The 20,100-nt window shown below is 36.6% G+C and overlaps 3 protein-coding genes across 4 annotated transcripts; 1 reads left to right on the top strand and 2 right to left on the bottom strand.

Annotated features, from left to right (window-relative positions):
- On the top strand, positions 5,257-12,772 carry LOC109715733 (tyrosine decarboxylase 1). 2 transcript variants are annotated; one of them, XM_020240871.1, is made up of 14 exons: positions 5,257-5,427; positions 5,527-5,647; positions 6,453-6,548; positions 6,869-6,941; positions 7,056-7,286; positions 7,483-7,646; positions 8,397-8,537; positions 9,333-9,392; positions 9,745-9,909; positions 10,127-10,183; positions 10,308-10,372; positions 10,882-11,005; positions 11,767-11,904; positions 12,447-12,772. In XM_020240871.1, coding segments are annotated over exons 1-14 (1,560 nt in total). In that variant the 5' UTR covers positions 5,257-5,425; the 3' UTR covers positions 12,570-12,772. The 2 variants fall into 2 exon arrangements, with proteins under 2 accessions (XP_020096460.1, XP_020096461.1); XM_020240872.1 differs by lacking the exon at positions 6,453-6,548 and having other exon boundaries at positions 5,258-5,427.
- LOC109715738 (protein GPR108-like) lies at positions 13,032-15,010 on the bottom strand. Its single transcript, XM_020240879.1, has 4 exons — positions 14,488-15,010; positions 13,986-14,372; positions 13,467-13,798; positions 13,032-13,222 (listed from the first exon to the last, which is right to left on the bottom strand). Exons 1-4 carry the CDS (start codon positions 14,953-14,955, stop codon positions 13,054-13,056), a joined length of 1,356 nt encoding a protein of 451 aa, XP_020096468.1. The 5' UTR covers positions 14,956-15,010; the 3' UTR covers positions 13,032-13,053.
- LOC109714738 (photosystem II reaction center PSB28 protein, chloroplastic) lies at positions 15,881-19,344 on the bottom strand. The gene is made up of 2 exons (XM_020239432.1): positions 19,113-19,344; positions 15,881-16,575 (listed from the first exon to the last, which is right to left on the bottom strand). Exons 1-2 carry the CDS (start codon positions 19,183-19,185, stop codon positions 16,097-16,099), a joined length of 552 nt encoding a protein of 183 aa, XP_020095021.1. The 5' UTR covers positions 19,186-19,344; the 3' UTR covers positions 15,881-16,096.

Genomic DNA, 20,100 nt, shown 5'->3' with positions numbered 1-20,100 from the left:
GTAAAATCTTCTTCTAATACATTAAAGGAGGTTTGGGGGACCTTACAGTGACACGGTGTCCAACCCATCCCTTCTCTTCTTCCTACACACACACTGACGCGCGACCACAACACACACATTATATATATATAAAATTTTAAGTTCTAAATTAAAATTTAAAATTCTAGATTTAAAATTTTTGTTAAAATCGGAACGGTGAAAAATAGATCCAGAAAATATTAATGTAAGAAAAGAAAGATAAGAAATTGAACACACCGATATTTACGTGGTTCGGCAACTGGCTACGTCCACGGCGCGAAGCGGAGCAAATAATTTATTAATGTCGAAAGGCGGGAGTACAAGAAAATCTCTCAAAAGACCAAAACTTAATTAGATCCGAAACGCCGCAGACAAGCAACTCCAGAAAACCGGCTCGGCTCCTTCACCATACGGAAAACCAACATGCCACTTAATTAATTAACTTTGGATCTTGGTGCATGGCTAAATTAGAATTGCGCGATCTTGACCGTACGGAACAAGGTGCATGACTTGGCTTAATTAATTTAGCACCGCTCCACGACCAAGCACCGAACACCAACAAAAGGAAAGGCAACGTTTGGCTAATTAATTAGAGGGTTGCATGGCCTTAATTTTGGTCGCGGCGTCATTAACTTGGCCATAGCATGTATATATAATACATGTCTCCTAATTAGAGTCTAATTCTAATTCAATTAGAATTATACTCCTAATTATAATCCATATATGCCAAATTAAATCTAAATTATATATAATCCTAATTAGATTAGGATTTAACTCCAATTTAGATAACTACAAATCTAAACCAAATATAACAATTTTAAAGTTTATAATTTCAAATTTTAAGCTCCAGATTTTAGATTTTATAATATTTATTTCTAAATTTCAAACTTCAAAATTTAAACGCTTAAACCCTATATAATTAATTAATTGTATTAATAATACGCATAATAAATTGCGTAATAAAATCTATTCTGGTAGATACAATCAAAATCATGAAAAATGGCGACATATGAAAAAATACAAAATTTAAATTTCTGGAATAACAATTTATAAATATAGTGTGTGTCTCTCTGTATATATATAAATATAGTTTTATAAACAATTTCTTCTACTATTTATTTTTCTTTTATTTACTGATTTATTTAAATTATTTGAATAGATTTATCTCAAATCTTTTTCACATAAATCTTTACAAAATAATTTAATTATTAATAAACTGTTATATAAATTTATATTGCACATATACCAGTTTTAATTATTTTTCTTTAAACATATTTAATTATTAAATTATTTTAAATATAACTTTTACTTAATCAATAATTAGACTTATAAAACTATATAAAATATATATAAATATAAATCAAAATTTATTATTAAAATATTTTTATATTCGCAGCATCGCGCGGGTCTGTCACTAGTAATAGCATTATTTGACCCTTTTTTTTGTCCCTTTTCTTTAGGCGTCCATGTGGAGACCCTTTCTTCTTTTTTTTTGTCCTTTTTCTTTTGGTGCGCTTAACGCAAAACAAGCCAATTTTATAATATTTTATAAATTACTATACATAAAAAATATTTAATTGATGATTGTAAGGTAAGAGATATCAATGAAAAATTGCAAATCATGAATGAAAAATTGCAAATCATTCATTGAGTTGTATGCCTCGTAAAACATTATAAAATTATTTTATAAACAAAATATTTTTTATTAAAAAAAAAGCTAAAATGAAGGGAATGGCGCTGTGCTGCACAAGTGACATGGTGCACTGGGTGCAAGGAACTAAGTTCTTATGATTGATGGGAAAAAAAGGGTACAACCTAAATATGCTATCCAACAGCAAACTTGCTAAAAAAAAAACATCAAACTTGCTCTGCAGAGTTGGCACTCTCCCTACCGCTTAGGATTTCCTTTCTCTTCTAGACCCCCCCTTAAAGGAGGCATGGTGGCGGATCATCCAGAAAATCCAACATAGAGTCAATGGATGGCAGGCTAAACTGCTCTCAAGGGGGAGTAGACTCGTCTTGGTCAACGCTGTCCTAACCAATCTACCCCTTTACTTCATGTTAGTCTTCAAGATCAAGGGGGAGTAGACTCGTCTTGGTCAGCGTTGTCCTAACCAACCTACCCCTTTACTTCATGTCAGTCTTCAAGACACCCAAATAGGTGATCAAGCGCATAGAGGCCACACGCAGAGATTTTTTCTGGAATAGCGGAAGTAATTCCTCAGGCAAGGGCTGTTTAGTGGCATGGAAGAACGTTTGTAGAAGCAAAATAGAAGACATGCTCGGCATCCTAAACTTAGCCATTATGAATCGTGCCCTTCTGGCCAAATGGTAGTGGAGATTCCATACAACACCACAACTACAATGGAATAAGATCATTCGAGCTTTATACTATCAAAAAAGACAACCACTGAGGGAGGAAAAATATTTCAGGCCTCTCTCATACTGGTGGAAGGGAGCCCTAATTAAGCACCAATGATATTTTCAAACGGGGAATCTCCTACAAACTGGGTAATGAGAGCTCTATTGACTTTTGGTTGGATCACTGGTGTGGGGAAACCACCCTACAACTGTATTCCCAGAGATTTATGCTACGACGAATCGCAAACTACTAAAGGTAAGGGATTGCTTCAGAAGTGACAACTAGAATTGGACTAGGATCCTGGGAGTTGAGACTGCTATTTCGCCTGGGCTGAGATCCAACCTTTCAGCACTTAGGGAAAGGGTTTGCCGATATAAAGTAGTGCAAAGACCAGATACGATACTGAGGAGATGGTGTAGCAACGAACATTTTTCGATCAGATCGGTTTATACCATGTTGAGTGATGGGGGTATAAGGGACGCACGTGCTGACAAGATTTGAAGTCTCCGAATGCCTCTCAAAGTAAAAATGTTATGTTAGCTAGTCCTCAAAAAGAGGCCACTTACAGCTGATAACCTCGTGAAGAGAGGTTGGACTGGAGACACAGCCTGCGTGTTGTGCAGGTCACATGAAGAGACAGTAGATCACCTGTTCACATAGTGCGTCTTCACCAAGTTCATCATGGTGATGGGGGTGAAAGGTGTTCAGGATAGGGAGCTAGGCGACGATGTAAATTGCGTCTAAGATAGGTGGATGGTCAAGAAAGGATTACAAAATTCGAGTAACAGCCTATCTAAATTAGTTGCTTGCTGATAGACCATTTGGAAGGTCAGAAATGACTTGATTTTTAGAAATATCTAGCTTGAGCCAGTGCTAGCCGTCCACAAGTTTAAGCAGCTGTTGAAATCCTGAGAACTCCTCCTTCGACCAAATTAGATTTCTTTTTTTTCATGTTGATTGATGTGGTTTTCTCGAGGCCCTAGGTGCCTCACCCCTGTAGCCTAGTTCATACTTCCAATAAATGAAGCAGATAGCGTGCTATCTTTTCTCAAAAAAAAAATTTTAGTCTTTAAACTTTGGCCAATTTGTATAAAAAACTTTACTAATTTTAAAATTTTAAAAATCAAATTATTTTTTTAGTTTTGTAGATTCGGTCTAAATTGGGGTTGAGCAACAAGCACATCAAGAGAGAGAGAGAGAGAGAGAGAGAAACTACCAGCAGAAGCAGCAGAGCCTGATCCTTTGAACGATGAAGCTGAAGCTTCAGCAGGGTTGTCAATTGCTTTTCATTAAAAATTTCCAAGTTTTCAAATGTCACGCTTAAAAGTTTTGAGGGCTAGAATAAAATTTAATCGGATGTACAGTTTAACCAAACCAAAAAAAATATAATTTGTAGAAATTGGACAATTTTCGATGAGAGAAAAGCGTTGCTACTCTTTTAATCGCAACATGGTGTGAAATATAATAACAGCATTATTTGACCCTTTTTCTCTTGGCTAAACTTACAAATAAATTTTATTCTAGCCCTCAAAACTGTATATATTGATATATTTAATTAATAAAAAAATATAATTTGTAGAAATTGGACAATTTTCGATGAGAGAAAAGCGTTGCTACTCTTTTAATCGCAACATGGTGTGAAATATAATAACAGCNAAAGCGTTGCTACTCTTTTAATCGCAACATGGTGTGAAATATAATAACAGCATTATTTGACCCTTTTTCTCTTGGCTAAACTTACAAATAAATTTTATAATACCTTATAAATTAGTATATATTGATATATTTAATTAATAAAAAAATATAAATTATGAGAAGATAATTGTAAATTATAATTTTAAAGTTGAATTCAATTCATCAAATTGTATAATTATTAAAATATTATAAACTTTGTTCGTGTCCAAAGTATTTTTTATATATTAAAAAAAACTAAAATGAAGGGAATGGTGCTGTGGTGCCCGAGTGACATGGTGCACTGGGTGCAGGGAAGTAATTTCTTCATGCTTGATGGATAAAAATGGGTAGAACCTATGACATGCCATTTTGTTCAACTATTTAATCTTTAAAAATTTTAGTTTTAAGAATTTTTTTAATTTATTCTATATAAGTAATTTGAAAAAAATTTTGATATAAAATTTAGACTCATTACTTAATGTGTTAGAAAGATAGACAGATAAATTATGTAAAATATATTAATTAAGCTTGTAAAAATAAATTATACAATTAAATTTTAAAATATAAATATTATTAAATAATTCATACTAAATAAATTAAAAAATTAAATAATACAAATTATTTTTTTAGAATTTAATTGGCATNAAGCTCCGATTTACAAAAGTTATATGTGGAGCACCATACAAAACTTTTGTCTAACCAATTGTACAGAGAATAGCCCTATTATTGATTTCTGTATGATTTTCTTACAATTGATTGCATAGAAAATTATTGCTTAAAGAATAATTCCGCTGCTAATTATTCATGAAATTAATCTACACTCTTCGATATAGATAGTTTAATGATTAAACTACAGAAAAATTATTGTAAATATCATTATTTTTACTTTTTTTAACTTTTAAAAATTTATATTATTTTTTAAAACTTTCAAAATTACGGACCGTGATGAAAAAGAGGAAAATGATCAAATTATTCGTACTTGTTATACATAAAAAAAATTATTTTTAATATATTTTTATTATTTTTAAAAGTTTTTTTGATATAAATTATAAAAAATTAACAGAAGAAATCTTTGATGGAGAAAATTAAGTGCATCAATTTAAAATTTTAAGAAAAATAAATAAATTTTTCGAAGTTTAAAAAAAAAAAAATCTGCATTTTAGGCCCAATTTAAATTAATCTGATAATAAGGGGCGGGATCCCTCCGGTCCCAGGAAACCCCTCCCCCCTCCATTACAAAATCATCCGCTCCACCAAACACACGAGAGAACAGAACACTCTCTCTCCCACTCCCTCCGTTTTCTCCCAACACTCTTCTTCTTCTTCTTCTCCTCCTTCTTCTTCTTCTTTTTCTCTCTCTTTCCATCTCCAATGTTAGTTTTTAACTCTAATATTTTCATTCTTAAATCTCTGATCTTTCCTTTCTTTTTTTTTCTCTTTTAATATGAACTTTATTTTGATGCTTCTTCAAGGGAGAGCGAGTTGAAGCCGATGGATTCGGAGCAGCTGAGGGAGTACGCCCACAAAATGGTCGATTTCATCGCCGATTACTACAAAATGATCGAATCCTTTCCCGTTCTTAGCCAAGTTAAGGTAAAAGATTATCTTCTTTTTTTTTTGTTATTTTTACTTAATTTTTATTTCCCTTCACGGTGAGAGGTTTTGCTCCTCAAACTTTATCCAAAACCCCTTTCTTAAAGCTCAGCTTGTAATTGTTTTGATTTGAGTTGTCTTAGAATGTTTAATGATGAATTTTGTCTAGTTCAACTGCAGTTTTGTCAAATTTGGCAAATGGGACTACACTTCCATTAATAACTAGGAGATTCTAGATTGGATTAGCTAGAGTTAGAGTAATTTGGATTGATCTTCTCGAGGAAGCTCTAACATTCTTCTCATTATCTATCTATTAAACTATATGAATTCCCAATGTTTATTGCCACGTGGCAAATTCTCCTTCACTCTCACTAGCATGTGACTCTTCTTCTTCCCTTCACCAAATTTTCAATATACATTTTAACTATCCCACTAACCAAACTTTTAATTAATGTATTTAAATGGTCCCACTATCATTTACAATTGTATCGTTTCTATCTACAATTATTTATTATGACCATTTCCCTTCGCTCTACTATATTTTCAGTTAATGCAAACGGTCCCACTACCAAACTTCCAATTAGTATATTTAAATTGTCTCATTACCATCTACAATCATAGCCTCTCTATCTCCAATTATTCATCATGGCATTTTCTTTCCTCCACCGGATTTTCAATTCTTTATCTTCAATCTATTCATTAATTCTCTATCTTTCATCTTTTGCTATACACCATCGCCTCTTTCCCTCGCTCCCTCTCTCTCTCACGAATGCGCGCCCGATTTCCCCTTTTGCTGTGATCGGAGGGATCATCGTTGCCGTCACTATCACCATCGCTGGAGAAGGCATCGTCGAGTCCATATCCTCCGCCAACAGTGAGAGATCTTTGGTGGATGTACCAAGTGAGATACACAAGAAAATATTTAATATTTTTTTATTATTAATTACTGCTACAATTTGTATCCGTTGTAAAGTGCGGGTCCCTTCACTAGTTATTATTTATGATAGAAGTAGAAGCTTCAAATTAAAACTTACATTTTCAGTCTCAAAATCTTGTTTATTGAAATTAATCTCGATGATCTGCGTAAATTTGTTTGTTTCATTGGCATCTCCTGTGATACTTTGTTGTTTTCATTTTAGCACAACAAGATGGTTTTCCATTTCATGTTTGTGTTAATCATACATATATTTTTTATCTATAACTTAGTACCTTTCCCCGCAGCCAGGATATCTTAAGGAGCTCCTACCTGATTCGGCTCCCTGCAAACCTGAAAATCTTGAAGATGTTTTCGATGGTGATACTACTTCACTGTACTTCACATCTCGGGATTCTCTTCTCTGTTTTGATTAAGCCTTCTAATATTTGCAAGAAAAGGGATATGAGGATTAAGAAAAGTTTTCGTGCGCAGATATACGTCAGAAGATAATCCCAGGCATCACTCATTGGCAGAGCCCTGATTATTTTGCTTATTATCCGTCTAATAGCAGCACTGCTGGGTTCCTAGGAGAGATGCTCAGCGCCGGCTTCAATATCATTGGGTTCAGTTGGATAGCGTCTCCTGCCGCGACGGAGCTGGAGATGATTGTTTTGGATTGGTTCGCTAAAATGCTTAAGCTGCCTGAGCAGTTCCTTTCGACAGGTAAGAGTTGCGACGCTGTTAATGCCTGCTTTCGCTGGCTTTCGGAGCGGCTTCATTACTCTGGGAAGCAGTGGCTAGGCATTTGGTAAAACAAAATCTCTGGGGCTTTCGCTATGGGTGTATATGCAAAAAGATCCCTTTAGTTTCCCTGCCTTCTCTGCTTCGCTTTGGCTGATATTTGATGATCATCTTGCAGGGCAAGGTGGAGGGGTAATCCAAGGAACAGCAAGCGAAGCTGTCCTTGTAGTTCTATTAGCTGCAAGAGACAAAATTTTATTGAAGGCTGGAAGAAAGTCCCTTGAAAAGCTGGTGGTTTATTGTTCCGATCAGACACATTCTGCTATGCAAAAGGCATGCCAGGTATTGTAAACATCATATTTGTCAAGTGTGTGGTTGTGAAAATAAGGCTTCTTGTCTCATTCTCACACTAGTAGTATAAATCGACTGAATTTCCAAAGACAGCTACTTTTATGATTTGCTCTATATCATGTTATTTGCCTTGAATTTATTTATTGAATAAGAATTAGAGGAGACAGTTCTATTCTTCTTTGAAATCAACAGTATAAGCAGCCTACTGCTTGGTCCTTGGCATGTACCGTGCTGAGTGTCGCTATTTTGTCCTATTCCACCAGCATCCTTTTGTGCAATGGTATTCCATTTTTTTTTTATGTGTTTGAATGCATTCTTATGTACTCTTTCCTACTCATTTCTTGAAAACGATATATTGGAGTTTGTTAGATTAGGGGTTAAATGTTTGATAAAACCAAAGTGCCTCCAATTTACTCTTAGTTTCAGCATAATCCTCGTCAAAATGAACAAATGATGTTTACAATGGGTAACTCTAGAAGACATGCTCATTGTTTGTCGTGTATCTCACCAAGCTTTACTAGAACTACTTGATTTTTTCGAACCGATGGTTACAAATTGGGAGAACGAATCATTTTCCAATGAGCCCTTAAGTTTAGCAAATTGAATCATTCAAATGAGCTCCTGATGAGAAATGCTTGGATACTTTTGATAGATCTAATAATAAATTGTCAAATAGTTATAATCTAATCATTTGCGTTTAATTACTCATGAAGTTATGAGCTGATATGCTTTTCACGTTAGATTGCAGGGATATTTCCAGAAAACTTTAGAGTGCTCAAGACTGATAGCAGTTCAAACTATGCTCTTCTTCCTGAAGTACTCAGTGAAGCGATTTCCAAGGACTTGTCATTTGGCTTGATACCATTTTTCCTCTGTGCTACAGTAAGGATCAAGTGTTAAGTCTCCTTTCTCTGTATTTTTTTCCTTATCTTTGAATCAGAATGAGAAACTTTGATATAATTACCTGATATATCCCTGCAAAATCATCTATATACATATTTACCAATGTAAAATCAGAATTTTCGTAAATACCCCTGGAAAGACGCAGTTTCTTACAGAAATATCGTTATATTAAGTTGGCGAGTCATGGGAAACCTTAATGGACATTACTGTCCTCTTCATTGTTGATATTGGTATTTCTGTTAGTACATATTTTCTCCTTGGAATTTAATCTGGTTTGTCCTCATATTAAGTTTCTCCTGATTGTTTCTTTACATTAATGCTAGTGTTCATATGGTATTACATGGCTGTCTTTCTATTTTCCATTCTTTTTAATTTAACTTTTTGCCTCTAGCCTTGTCGTAAACCTCTGTTTACAATCTTTGGCTCTGAATGTAGCATCTGCTTGGTTTCTTTTCTTTTCTTTTTTTTGTTCCTTTTTTGTCGAAGAGATTGCCATCTTGTTGCATAATGCTTCATGAGATGTTTGGCATCAATGATTGCTTTTGCTTAGGAAATTGAAAATTTGTTGGAAACTTTTTTTTTGCTTTGAAAAAATGCTCATTTTATAAGCAAATAGTAACAACAATTATAAAATTCTGTAGCATACTTTTAATATCAAGTTTGTAGAAAAACATGATAGAGTCGCAAACCACGGTAAGTGTTTACATATATAGCTTTTTCTTTTGTCAATTCCCTAAATTCTGAGGTATTGAATTAGCAATTTGTTCCTTTCAGGTGGGCACTACCTCTTCAGCAGCTGTAGATCCATTATTGAAACTAGGAAATATTTCTAAGGTATTGTAAGCTATAATTGATCTATAAAAATGTGGAGAAATTTATGCTTTAACAATGAAAATTCTTTGCAGTTGAGTACTTTGGTTCTGCTTTGATGGTCTCAATTGTTACATTGTAAAAAGTATGGTGAACTCCCTTTATAAGCCATTTGGAAATAGGACCCCGAACTGAATCCCTATGTAATTGACAGAAATGAATCAAATCAAAGCACAAAAAAGTGAAAGTGATGTCAGTTGAAGATATAAAGTTGGAGGGTCTATTTCAAAATGGCCTGTTTCCATACATTTTTACTATTTCACAGAGACTCGTGTAATTGTGAAATTTGAAATTTGTTTAAATTTTTTTCTGCCAGGTCCATGACATGTGGTTCCATGTTGATGCTGCACATGCGGGCAGTGCTTGTATATGTCCAGAGTACCGTCATCATATTGACGGCGTGGAGGAAGCAGATTCATTTTGCATGAATGCTCATAAATGGTTTCTTACGAATTTTGATTGCTCGTTGCTTTGGGTAAAGGTATGGCACATGCCTTGTTAATATCAAATCTTAATTTCTGAAGGATACATTCACTTTCCGATTCCTCCTTGCATACGATATTCTAATTACGCTTTAAATATCGATGGGCTTAGTCTATATCAAAAATCTGAAGAATACATGAGTGTTGCCGAGTCTTCATACTTCTAAATCAATCATGGTTATGATTTCTTCTCTAATAAAAGTTCCTTGCTAACAGGACCGAAGTGCTCTTATACAATCTTTGTCCACAAATCCCGAGTTTCTGAAAAACAAGGTTAGCTCCTTTACTGACTTAATCGCATCAATTTAGATAGCTTCCCAAATATGTGAAGGATGTAATTTCTTGATGCAGTTATTCTTAGTTCCTGTTATTTGATTCTTTAATCTAATTATTGCAGGCTTCACAAGAAAACTCTGTTGTGGATTTCAAAGACTGGCAAATTCCTCTTGGACGCCGTTTCAGGTGCAAACTCCGACTCTGATACCGAGGAATGTTCAAAAGATTTTGGTCTGATACTGGATTTATATGTCAAAGATCTATACACTGCTCAAATGAGACAGCAAATTTTCTGTTCTTATTTGAGGCACATAAGCTGATAGATTTTCGTAAATTTCAACTTTTCTACATATTCTTGCAAAATCTAAATTCTTCTCTATGCCCTTAGAAAATTATCCAGGCTACATTTATACCTCGTACTTATAAAAGCGCTGCTTCTTGAAAAACTCTGTTTCAAAACTAACTTCTCCACTTGAGTTGGATGACTTCAAACTCGAGATAGCGTATTTTTTGCAAGATACTTTCTAAGGGGTATGTATGGAAATTCAGATTCTGCAGGGGTAAATAAATAAATAGATGAATTTGCTGGGATATATATGTAAGTTCCTCTTTTAAGAAAATCACCAGTACCAACAAGAAGCTTTGTTCTTGGTCATGAGAAATCTCTCTCTCTCTCTCTCTCTCTCTCGTTGCAGATCTCTGAAGCTTTGGATGGTTTTGAGACTATATGGTTTGGAGAATCTGCAAAGCTACATCCGAGAGCACATAAAGTTGGCTGAGCAGTTCGAACAGCTCATCTCTTCTGATTCTAGGTTTGAGGTAGGAGAAAACAACAGTTTTGTTCTATTATTTTGGTTCCACTCCTTTGACATTTTAAATTCAGTAAAGATCTTTTTTAAGTTTCTTTTGCTGGAAGGATAAATTGATCATTCAAATATCAATTACAACGCAGAATTGATGCAATACATACAGAAAAAGAAAAAAAGGAAAGTTGAACTTAGCATCTTATAAATTGGCAAAAACTGCCGAGACAAACTTTTGGCGTAGGATCAGCTTGAGAAGTCCAAACCCAAGTAAAAAACTTGTTGGAAGTGCCTAGCATGAGTTATTAGTATTATCTTATACTTTATCCAAGAATACTTGTGTTTTTAAGCCCAGCTGAAGCTTCTTAAAGTGTTGTTCTAGTAAAGTTGTTCGAAGCACCGCTGTAAATTGTTGAAATTATACTCGATCCGATATTTGCTACACTTGGGTCCGGTCGTCAAATGCCTTTAAGGTGTTCCTAAATGAGAAATAATCGACATAGCAGCTAATCAGTTTGCCACAATTCCAGTAGTAATGTCATAGTACAGACCCATTTTTGCCGAAATTGCTACCTGTGGCAGTGACTCAACCACCGAGTGTGACCGTAGAACCCAATTGTAACATTAAATGAAGCTCCGTTCATTAATTGCAGGAAATTACAATTTTGTGACTTCGTAGTGAATTTTCATTCGGTTCAGTGTTTATCGGTGAAAAATACGTGTCTGCTTAACGGCATTTTTAAAACCTTTTTTTTTTCCTTTTTGCAATCAACACAGATTGTTGCTCCAAGGACCTTTTCACTTGTTTGTTTCCGCCTTCTCCCTCCTCTGTATGACCAAGATGATGGCTATAAACTGAACTACAATCTCCTCGACGCAGTAAACAGAAGCGGGAAGATCTTCATGTCTCATACTGTGGGTTTTACATTAGTTCCTTAAAATTTCTGAACTCATATACTGTTTTAATTTTTTTAAAAATATGTGGACTCCCCTCCAACTGTAGGTCATTTGAAAACGAGCTCCTAATAATTCAGTTTGTTATGGCTAAAATGCAGGACACACTTCTATAAACATTGCGATTTTCACATTTATAACTCTGAGCAATATATATCTGTTGCCTAATGAAACACAGACAAAGTCATTTTGTTTTTCAAGGGAAGGAAGTGAAATCGTGATATTGGTAGAGATGTTTTCTGCAATTTAGCCTTTGGTTTTCTATTTGAATTTTGTGCTCGCGTGGTTTTAACAACAAGAGCGCGAATTCCTACTCTTCAAATCACAAGGTAGTAAAGTGCGATCGTGCTATATTGGAAAGGAGCTTTTTGACATTTTCCCTAAAAAATTGAAGTTCGGAAACCGCTTTTGAAAATGAGCTATAATTGGACGAGTGTCGGTGTGTTTTTTACTTCGCAGGTGATATGAAGCCTCAACTTTTTTCTTTTTCTGTTTTCGAGTAGGTTCTTTCTGGCAAGTTTGTTCTGCGGTTTGCGATCGGAGCACCCCTGACTGAAGAGCGGCATGTCGTGGCGGCGTGGAAGGTGTTGCAAGATGAGGCCACCATCCTCTTAAGAGGCTCCTAAACAATCACTTTTGCAGTGTCATTTGTTCATAATTCGGGTACTTAATTCGAGTTGAATGGAATTTATAATTTAAATCCCTTCTAATTGATGCTGTGAAAGGGTAGACATTTGCATTGGACAATTCATTGATGCTGTGAAAGAGAAGTTTGTTTGTCTAAGAAAAATATTGGAATCAATTTTGGATCCACTTGTTCACTTGTTCAGCTAATATTTCTTTAATTGAGATAAATAATAAATTGTAATAATACCACCTTAGGGTTCCTTTAATTGTCTACTTATGATGTGTATGATGTATTGGCCTAAATAAGCTTAAAAGTTCTTGAAAGTTCATTTTCTTAATCAATAAAAATCGAGATAATCATAAAAAATAGGAAAAGAAAAAGGAGAACAAATATTTTGTGTATGAATAGAATCATTGCAATGAAAATATAGTAACCTCCTATTACAATCATATTTTTTTTAAAAAAAAAATAAATAAAGAAACTCAGAGTTCAAATCTTTCTTCCATTTCCAGCATCCCCGCCGCCGCCGCCTCCTCCTCGTCGCCGATGTAGAGGTAAGGGTTCTTCTCCACCGGCTGAAAATTGTAAAATGTAAACACGTAGAAGGCGAGGCTCACGCCCTCGACCGCCGCCGCCACCACCCATTGGAATCTGCAGCCACAGTCACAACTCACAAGTTTCTCATTCGGATTAAATTTTGGTAAAATTCGAAAAGTTCAGAGTTCTACAGAAATTTTAAAAATTCGGAAAAATACTCACTAGAAATTCGATTAACAGAATATATAAATATATAGTACCAAACTTTGTATAAAACCACAAAAATTCTTATACAATCATCTAGTGATCTTTCATCACCAATTTCCGAAAAATCAGAAAATGTTGAGATCATATATACCTGTAGCTAAGCACTGCACTCAGGGCTGCAGCCACAATTCTCGTGAAGTAGAGATACCCGACGACGACGACGTAGAACTGCTTGAAGAGGGTGAGCTTCTCGAGGTTGCGCGCGGCCTTGCCGTCGGTCTTGGAGGCCTCCCGGAGGTTCCGGATGGACCAGATGATGGGGAAGAAGACGGCCGCGCAGCAGACGATGTCGACGAGCAGGAAGATCTGGTTCCAGGCCAGCCAGTCCCTCTCCGCCGGGCCGGTCTCGCCGATCACCGCCGACGCGATGTTCTCGATCACTTGCATCGGGATCACGATCATCAGCACGTTCTTTTCTCGCTCCTGCATTTGTTGCACGTGAGAAAATCTAACATGACATGCGAAGTCATTGTTTCTAAGATTGACATTACGTAACATCTGATCTTTCGTGTCGATGCATGTGCTATGTGCTATGATTCATTTGAACTCTATCATACACGTGAATAGTAGTAAGCAGAGTCTGGCTCAGATGAAGGGTGTAGCAGGGGACCTGGAGGTAGGGTTTGATGAAGGACCAGCCGGTGCCGATGAGGACGATGACGGTGAAGAGGAGCACCCCCTTGAAGAACCCGAAGACGTAGAACGCGACGTCCCAGCCGTGCGGCGTCCCTGTCCGCCGCACGTACCACGTGTCCTCCGCCGCGCACGCCATCTTCAGCGCCTTGAACAGCAGCAGCGCCGCCATCACCAGATGTATCTTCTCCACCGCCGCCCGCTGCCTCGCGCACACGGCCGCCCACGCAACGAAGAACGCAAAGTACACCACGGAGAAGGCCGAGTACAGCTTCGGGAGCCGCGTCTTCCCCGCGGGGAGGTAGTCTTTCTCGCCGCCGCTGGGCCCCACGTTGTACATCTCCGTGCGGACGTCCATCGTGACCTGGGTGGATGATCAGCACAAAATATTAAAATACCGTTCTTTAGCTGCTTAAACTTTTATGACTTTTTTTTATGGTCTCAACATAGTTTCAGAGCGAGCTGAGTTTGGCATAAACCTCAACGCCGGGCTGACAACTGCCGAAGAGGAGGCTGTACTCGTCGGGGTGGGCAATCTCAACCGCCCTGCTGCAGCTCGAATTGAGCTCAAGATCCTGGAGGAGGAGGACGGGGACAACGAACCGGCTGGCGAGAGGGCAGAAGCGGCGGCCGTGAGCGCCGTCGCTGCTGTGTTCGGACTCGTTGGAGAGGAAGGGGAGGAGGGAGTCGGGGACGAGGAAGAATCCCATCGACATGGGGTCGACGTCGGCGAGCTGCAGCTGCGGCGGGGGCCGCCACGAGACGCCGCTGATTGAGACGAGGGCGCAGCCGCCGCGGTCGAAGCCGAACTGCTCGAAGAGGATGAGCGGGCGCGCGTCGGCGGCGATGCGGGTGGTCTTGATCTCCGAGCGGACGGAGGGGATCACGCCGGCGAAGAAGAAGAAGAAGAAGAGAGAGTAGTGTAATGTGAATGGCACAGGTCCCATTAAGTGTGTATTTAAGCTTACTTTTAATTATATATTTTATTTGTAATTGGGTTGATGAAGAGAGAGAGAACAATGGCGATGTGGTGTGGAGGAGAGAGAGAGGAGAAGGTGAAACGGAAATTCGGTTTGAATGGCGCGGTTTTGGGGACGATCGGAGAGCGCGGGTTTGACCGTTTAGCATGTCCGTGCGCTAGACCGGGTCGGGTCGGACAGGACCGGACCGGCCACTTGAACCCGCTTTGATTCGAACCAGTTTCTTTGCATTATTTTTATATTTTTATTTGGTAAAAATTAAAACACTTATATTAAATATCTCACATTTTGATATAACTATAGAGCTTTGTTAGTTAATTCGCAAATTATTCGCAAATTATTCGCGAATAATTGAAAATCCGAATTAAACGGTCCGTTTACGAATTTTTTTCAAAAAAAAAAAAATTATTCGGGAATTTTTGGGCTAGCCGAATAATTCGCGAATNTAATTATTTCCAAATTATTGAAAATCTAAATAAAAAACTTATAATTTTTATGTTTAAATATAGATTATTTTATATTTTATATCTTATATTTTATAATGAATACGTATTTTAAGCCGAATTTTTCAACGAATTTAAAAATTTAAAAATAAATTTTATGCGTATTATATCCGCACCGAATTTTTGCCGAATCTAAATTAATTAACTATGCTATAGAGTCGTTAAAACTTTTGATTTTGTTACCTAATGACTCTCTTACTTCAAAATTTATTTAAATATATTGTCTATTTTTACAGATATTATTGGTATACTTCATGCAATTTATAAAAATAAATTTATTGAAATAAGCGTGTCGAAAACAGTTTTGTCTTTAAGATTATGCTTACACAACTCATTTCCAAGAAACAAAAAGAAAAAGAAAAAGAAAAGAAAAGGGACTATGCATCTTCTTGAATACTAGTGAATGATACACATCTCATTTACTCAGAATACCAAGTTTACAAAAACTAATTTGAGTGGTATATCAAAGTGGTTAAACCACTTGGAATACCATACCATGAACACATTACAACTGAAACTAGAAATAGTTAACAAAATTCTTTAATGAGAACATAAGATAGAGAGAGTACATCTAAGGGGGGGAAAAAAGACATAGAATGTTTTTTTTACTTTTTGATGAATTGTAGCCCATTTGCCTGAGAGTACCTCTCCATGAACCTCATGAACCTGTCCCACTCTTGCAGGGTCCTCATCACATACTTTGCCTCTATTCTTGCCGGCTTGCCATTCACAAACTGGGCGCTCACGTCGACCGACTGGAGCACGCCTTCCTCGTCGATCATGTAGAAGCCCGTGATGTCCCCTAACTCGCTTGACGAGTCGAACACGGAAGGCTGCTCGAAGGTGAAAGTCGCGACACCGCTTGTGCCGTCACGCGATTTGGTCAGCTTGACATCAGGGATCGTCTGCTCATCGATTCCTTGGATGAACTGGATTCTTGGCTTGACCATCATCGTGATTTGTGCAGGTGATCGAGATGATCGGGTTTTACGGGCAGGCTTTTGGGATGGAGGAAGCTGCAATGATGTGCCGTTGAAGGAGGAACGAATGCTCTGGCATGGGATTGCGGAGACAGATATTAAGCCTGCATAATGGTGAAAGTAGTCTATAAGATCAAGATCGCGTAAAGTGGGTTGCTGAAATACAAGTCTGTGTCAGAATAATTTTAAAAAAAACAAGAATCTACTGTTATATAATGTGGATAATTCTGTGGGAGTTCCGTAGAGGGCATATCTCCAGCATGTTTTCTATACATCTCAAAGGATCAAACCATAGTATCCGTGTAGACTATATCGTCAATGTGCTTAATTTATCTCTTTTTGTTGTTATTTTTCACTCCTACTAGATCTCTTTGTAATGCCTCTTCTCCTTTTCTTCAGATCAGAATTAACACACTACCATATATTCATAATTATCAATTGTTTACCTGATGACAAAGTGCAGATTTGGTATGAAAATAAGCAGGCCAACATTCTTCAGAAGTTCCAATATTGAGACAAAAAATGTATATAGGACAGCTATAATAGGTTTCAGCTGGCTTCTCAAGAAGTTTCCACGACTCCAAAGAAAAGTAGACGGGAATTTGGTAAACAAAAATTCCAAAGCTTTTGCTATGGCACAAAGCTGAAATGAGCTTTCAAACCCCAAAAGCAAAAGTTCCAATTGAATTGAACCAACTGCTTGTCTGCTTCCACTACAGTAGGAAGACTTTTGAGGAAATTTTAATGGAGGAGCTGTTAATGCTTTCTCGAGCAGCCAATTTTAACAGTTCTTTTGTAGAAGCTCGAATCCGGCTAACATTTGGCAATTCGATCCAAATTCACCACAATCCATCTGTTTACCTAAAACTATCTCTTAATCTATGGGATATACCATTTGTATGATGAAAGCACATAACACGTAAGATAATAAGAGATGTGGACTTGCTATGACAGTTATAGCCAATTCAAAGAAAAAGCAAGGTTTGATACAGGACAAGAACTGATTACAACTTCATCCCTCAATTCGACTCTTTGGTGCTTAACTTAACGGCAGGTTTAATATCTCAACTAATCTATTATTTGAGAGAAATCCAATTTCCTAACTGATGATGCCTGTCTTAAGGGCATAGCACTGTTTGATGAAATGTTGTCTCGGTAGCGACACCAAGAGAAGCATTCATACCAGGGCACACAATAAACATGCATAAATGTGTAAACATTAGTGCATAATACCAATTCTAGACTCCCACATTTATCAATCTAGTGTAAACTCTACTTTTCTCAACTAATGATTCACGTCTTAAGTAAAGGTGTCCAAAATATCCGATATCCCATACCCGATCCGGACCCTACCCGGACCCGAACCGGACCCGATAAAAAATGAATAGTATACGGATAAAAAAAATTACCCATTAAAATTTCGAGTATAGGTCCGGATATTTTATACCCATACCCGATTTGGACCCGACCCGAACCTAACTTTTAAATGGGTAGGGTCCGGAATAGTTTTCAAATTCGGACCCTGACCCGGACCCGATGAAATATCCGATAGTAAATAAAAAAAAATAAACTTTTGAAGTTGAAGGATCAATTTTAATATGACTTATAGATGATGAGTCACTATGTATTTTCATCCTAATGAAACCCTAGCCGTCTCTTTTACTCATTACTTTTTTCTAATTTTTTTACTCTTTGTTTTCTACTCTTTTTTTTTATTTCATTTCCGTCAACAATATTTCATTATCAACAATATAGTTTGTTTATTGACTATTTAATAAAGTTTATAAAAAAATATATTTATGCGGATATCCGTACCCGATTTAGACCCGATCCATATCCGATTTTGAACGGGTAGTATACGGGTAGTCACTATCCAGACCTGCTCAAATAGACCCGATGGGCATATTAGAAACTTTAGTACCCAGACCCGGACCCGACCCGAAGTTAAATGGGTAGGGTATATATATTTTTTTGTAACCATTTCTTTTTAGGGTATGGGTACAGTATATTAATTACCCAGACCCGACCCGGTCCACGGACATCTTTAGTCTTAAGGGTGTAGTGCTATTTGACAAAATGGTGTATTAGAAGTGCTATTAAGAGAAGCACTATATTAAGTTCCCTCCAAACTGCTTCTCCCTGCAACAAAATCAGAAGTTCCAACACGAAGTTTCTACTTTTGGACCCCAAAATCACTTTTTTCGCTTCCCACTACAGCAGAAGCCTCAGATTTTTTTTTTTTTTTATTACGAAACCACCGTAATAGTATAGTTAACCATAACTGAAAGCAACCGATTGTCCTAGCGCAAGTGGCAAAAGGCTCGATGGTTGGTACCCGAGGTCCCAAGTTCGAATCCTAGTTAATTCATATTTCTAGCTGCATTTATTTCTAAATAAAATAAATAAAGCATTACAACAGAAAGCAGGCACAGAAGCAGAGTCAAACAAGCACTAATCAATTAACTATGCATGCAATTGTTCAAATACCAAGACATTATAAGACTAATGAAGATGAGAACACAAAATTGAGAAACAAAGAACCAAGTTAAACCCATTTCAAGGAACACCAAGATTTCATGTAGTTAGAGAGAGAGAGAGAGAGGAAATGGGCTTAAAAGTTTCCATTAATGAGAAACAAAACCTGTGAGGTGGTGGTGAGGTTGGGGGCATGGGGAGAGGGGTGAGGAGATAGGGAGAGAGTGCAGTGTAGCCATGGTGGGTAGAGTCAAGAGTATTAGGAACAAGAAATTTCTAGAGAGAGAGAGAGAATGGGAAGAGTGAGTGTGTGTTTGGGTGTGGTTGAGAGAGAGAGAGAGAGAGAGGGGAAAATGCTCAAATTGGGGAAGGTGGTGGAAATAGAATGATCTACAGAGTGAAAGAAAGAGTGAGGTGATTGGGTTTGTGGTGTTGTACCAAAGAGAGCCATTCATCAGTTGGGCCTGCTTTGGGCCTGGACCACTCAAACTCTCTGGAATTTTAAGGCCAAATCAATTTTTATAATTTTCTTTTTAAATTTAGTTATTTTTTTTTAAAGAAAATAAGTGAACTTAAAAATAAATCTAAACCTAAACAAAGTAACTTAACTGGACTAATTTTCCGCCCACTTGGCTCAGTTTCTATTTTTTTCGCTTTCACTCGATTCGGTTTTTTTTTTTTTTACAATGAAAAGCTAAACTGATTGTTTAATAAAATAATATTTAAAAAGTATTATTGAAAATAAAAATTTAAATGTTATGGCATAAAATCGTACAAAAAACGTGTCAGTACTTATGCCAGTATGCCACTATGTGTGTCCATCTCTGCGGTTGCGTTTCAATCGCAAACGATACATAGTGGTATGAAATATTTATTTTTTTAAGAATAAAATATTCTAATTATTTATTATGTATATTGGCATCAAATTTTTTGAATTTTATTAAAAAAAATATTTATTAATTTAAAAAATATAAGGTTTTAAGCTATGTAATCGATACGGAAGCTGTATCATGCTAATATTTTATTGGCACGATACGATACAATGAATACGATCTGTACCAATGAATTCTTAATTCTTCATTAAAAATACAGTGTATAAAATTCGCAATCATATCTCCGAACTTTCGATTTTAAAGCTCAAAAATTATTTTGTT

The sequence above is a fragment of the Ananas comosus genome, linkage group 9, assembly GCF_001540865.1.
Source record: "Ananas comosus cultivar F153 linkage group 9, ASM154086v1, whole genome shotgun sequence".
In the NCBI taxonomy this organism is placed as follows: domain Eukaryota; kingdom Viridiplantae; phylum Streptophyta; class Magnoliopsida; order Poales; family Bromeliaceae; genus Ananas; species Ananas comosus.
This window is presented reverse-complemented; position numbering and strand designations above follow the sequence as displayed.

Excerpts from the sequence above, each read along its gene's own strand:
- LOC109715733 (XM_020240871.1), top strand. Across the intron at positions 7,287-7,482 it reads TGAGCAGTTCCTTTCGACAG|GGCAAGGTGGAGGGGTAATC; the intron begins GTAAGAGTTGCG and ends ATCATCTTGCAG. Across the intron at positions 11,006-11,766 it reads CTTCTGATTCTAGGTTTGAG|ATTGTTGCTCCAAGGACCTT; the intron begins GTAGGAGAAAAC and ends CAATCAACACAG.
- LOC109715738 (XM_020240879.1), bottom strand. The coding sequence starts at position 14,955 with ATGGGACCTGTGCCATTCACATTACACTACTCTCTCTTCTTCTTCTTC. Across the intron at positions 14,373-14,487 it reads GTTGTCAGCCCGGCGTTGAG|GTCACGATGGACGTCCGCAC; the intron begins GTTTATGCCAAA and ends TCATCCACCCAG. Across the intron at positions 13,799-13,985 it reads TCATCAAACCCTACCTCCAG|GAGCGAGAAAAGAACGTGCT; the intron begins GTCCCCTGCTAC and ends CAACAAATGCAG.
- LOC109714738 (XM_020239432.1), bottom strand. The coding sequence starts at position 19,185 with ATGGCTACACTGCACTCTCTCCCTATCTCCTCACCCCTCTCCCCATGC. Across the intron at positions 16,576-19,112 it reads ACCTCACCACCACCTCACAG|GCTTAATATCTGTCTCCGCA; the intron begins GTTTTGTTTCTC and ends ACCATTATGCAG.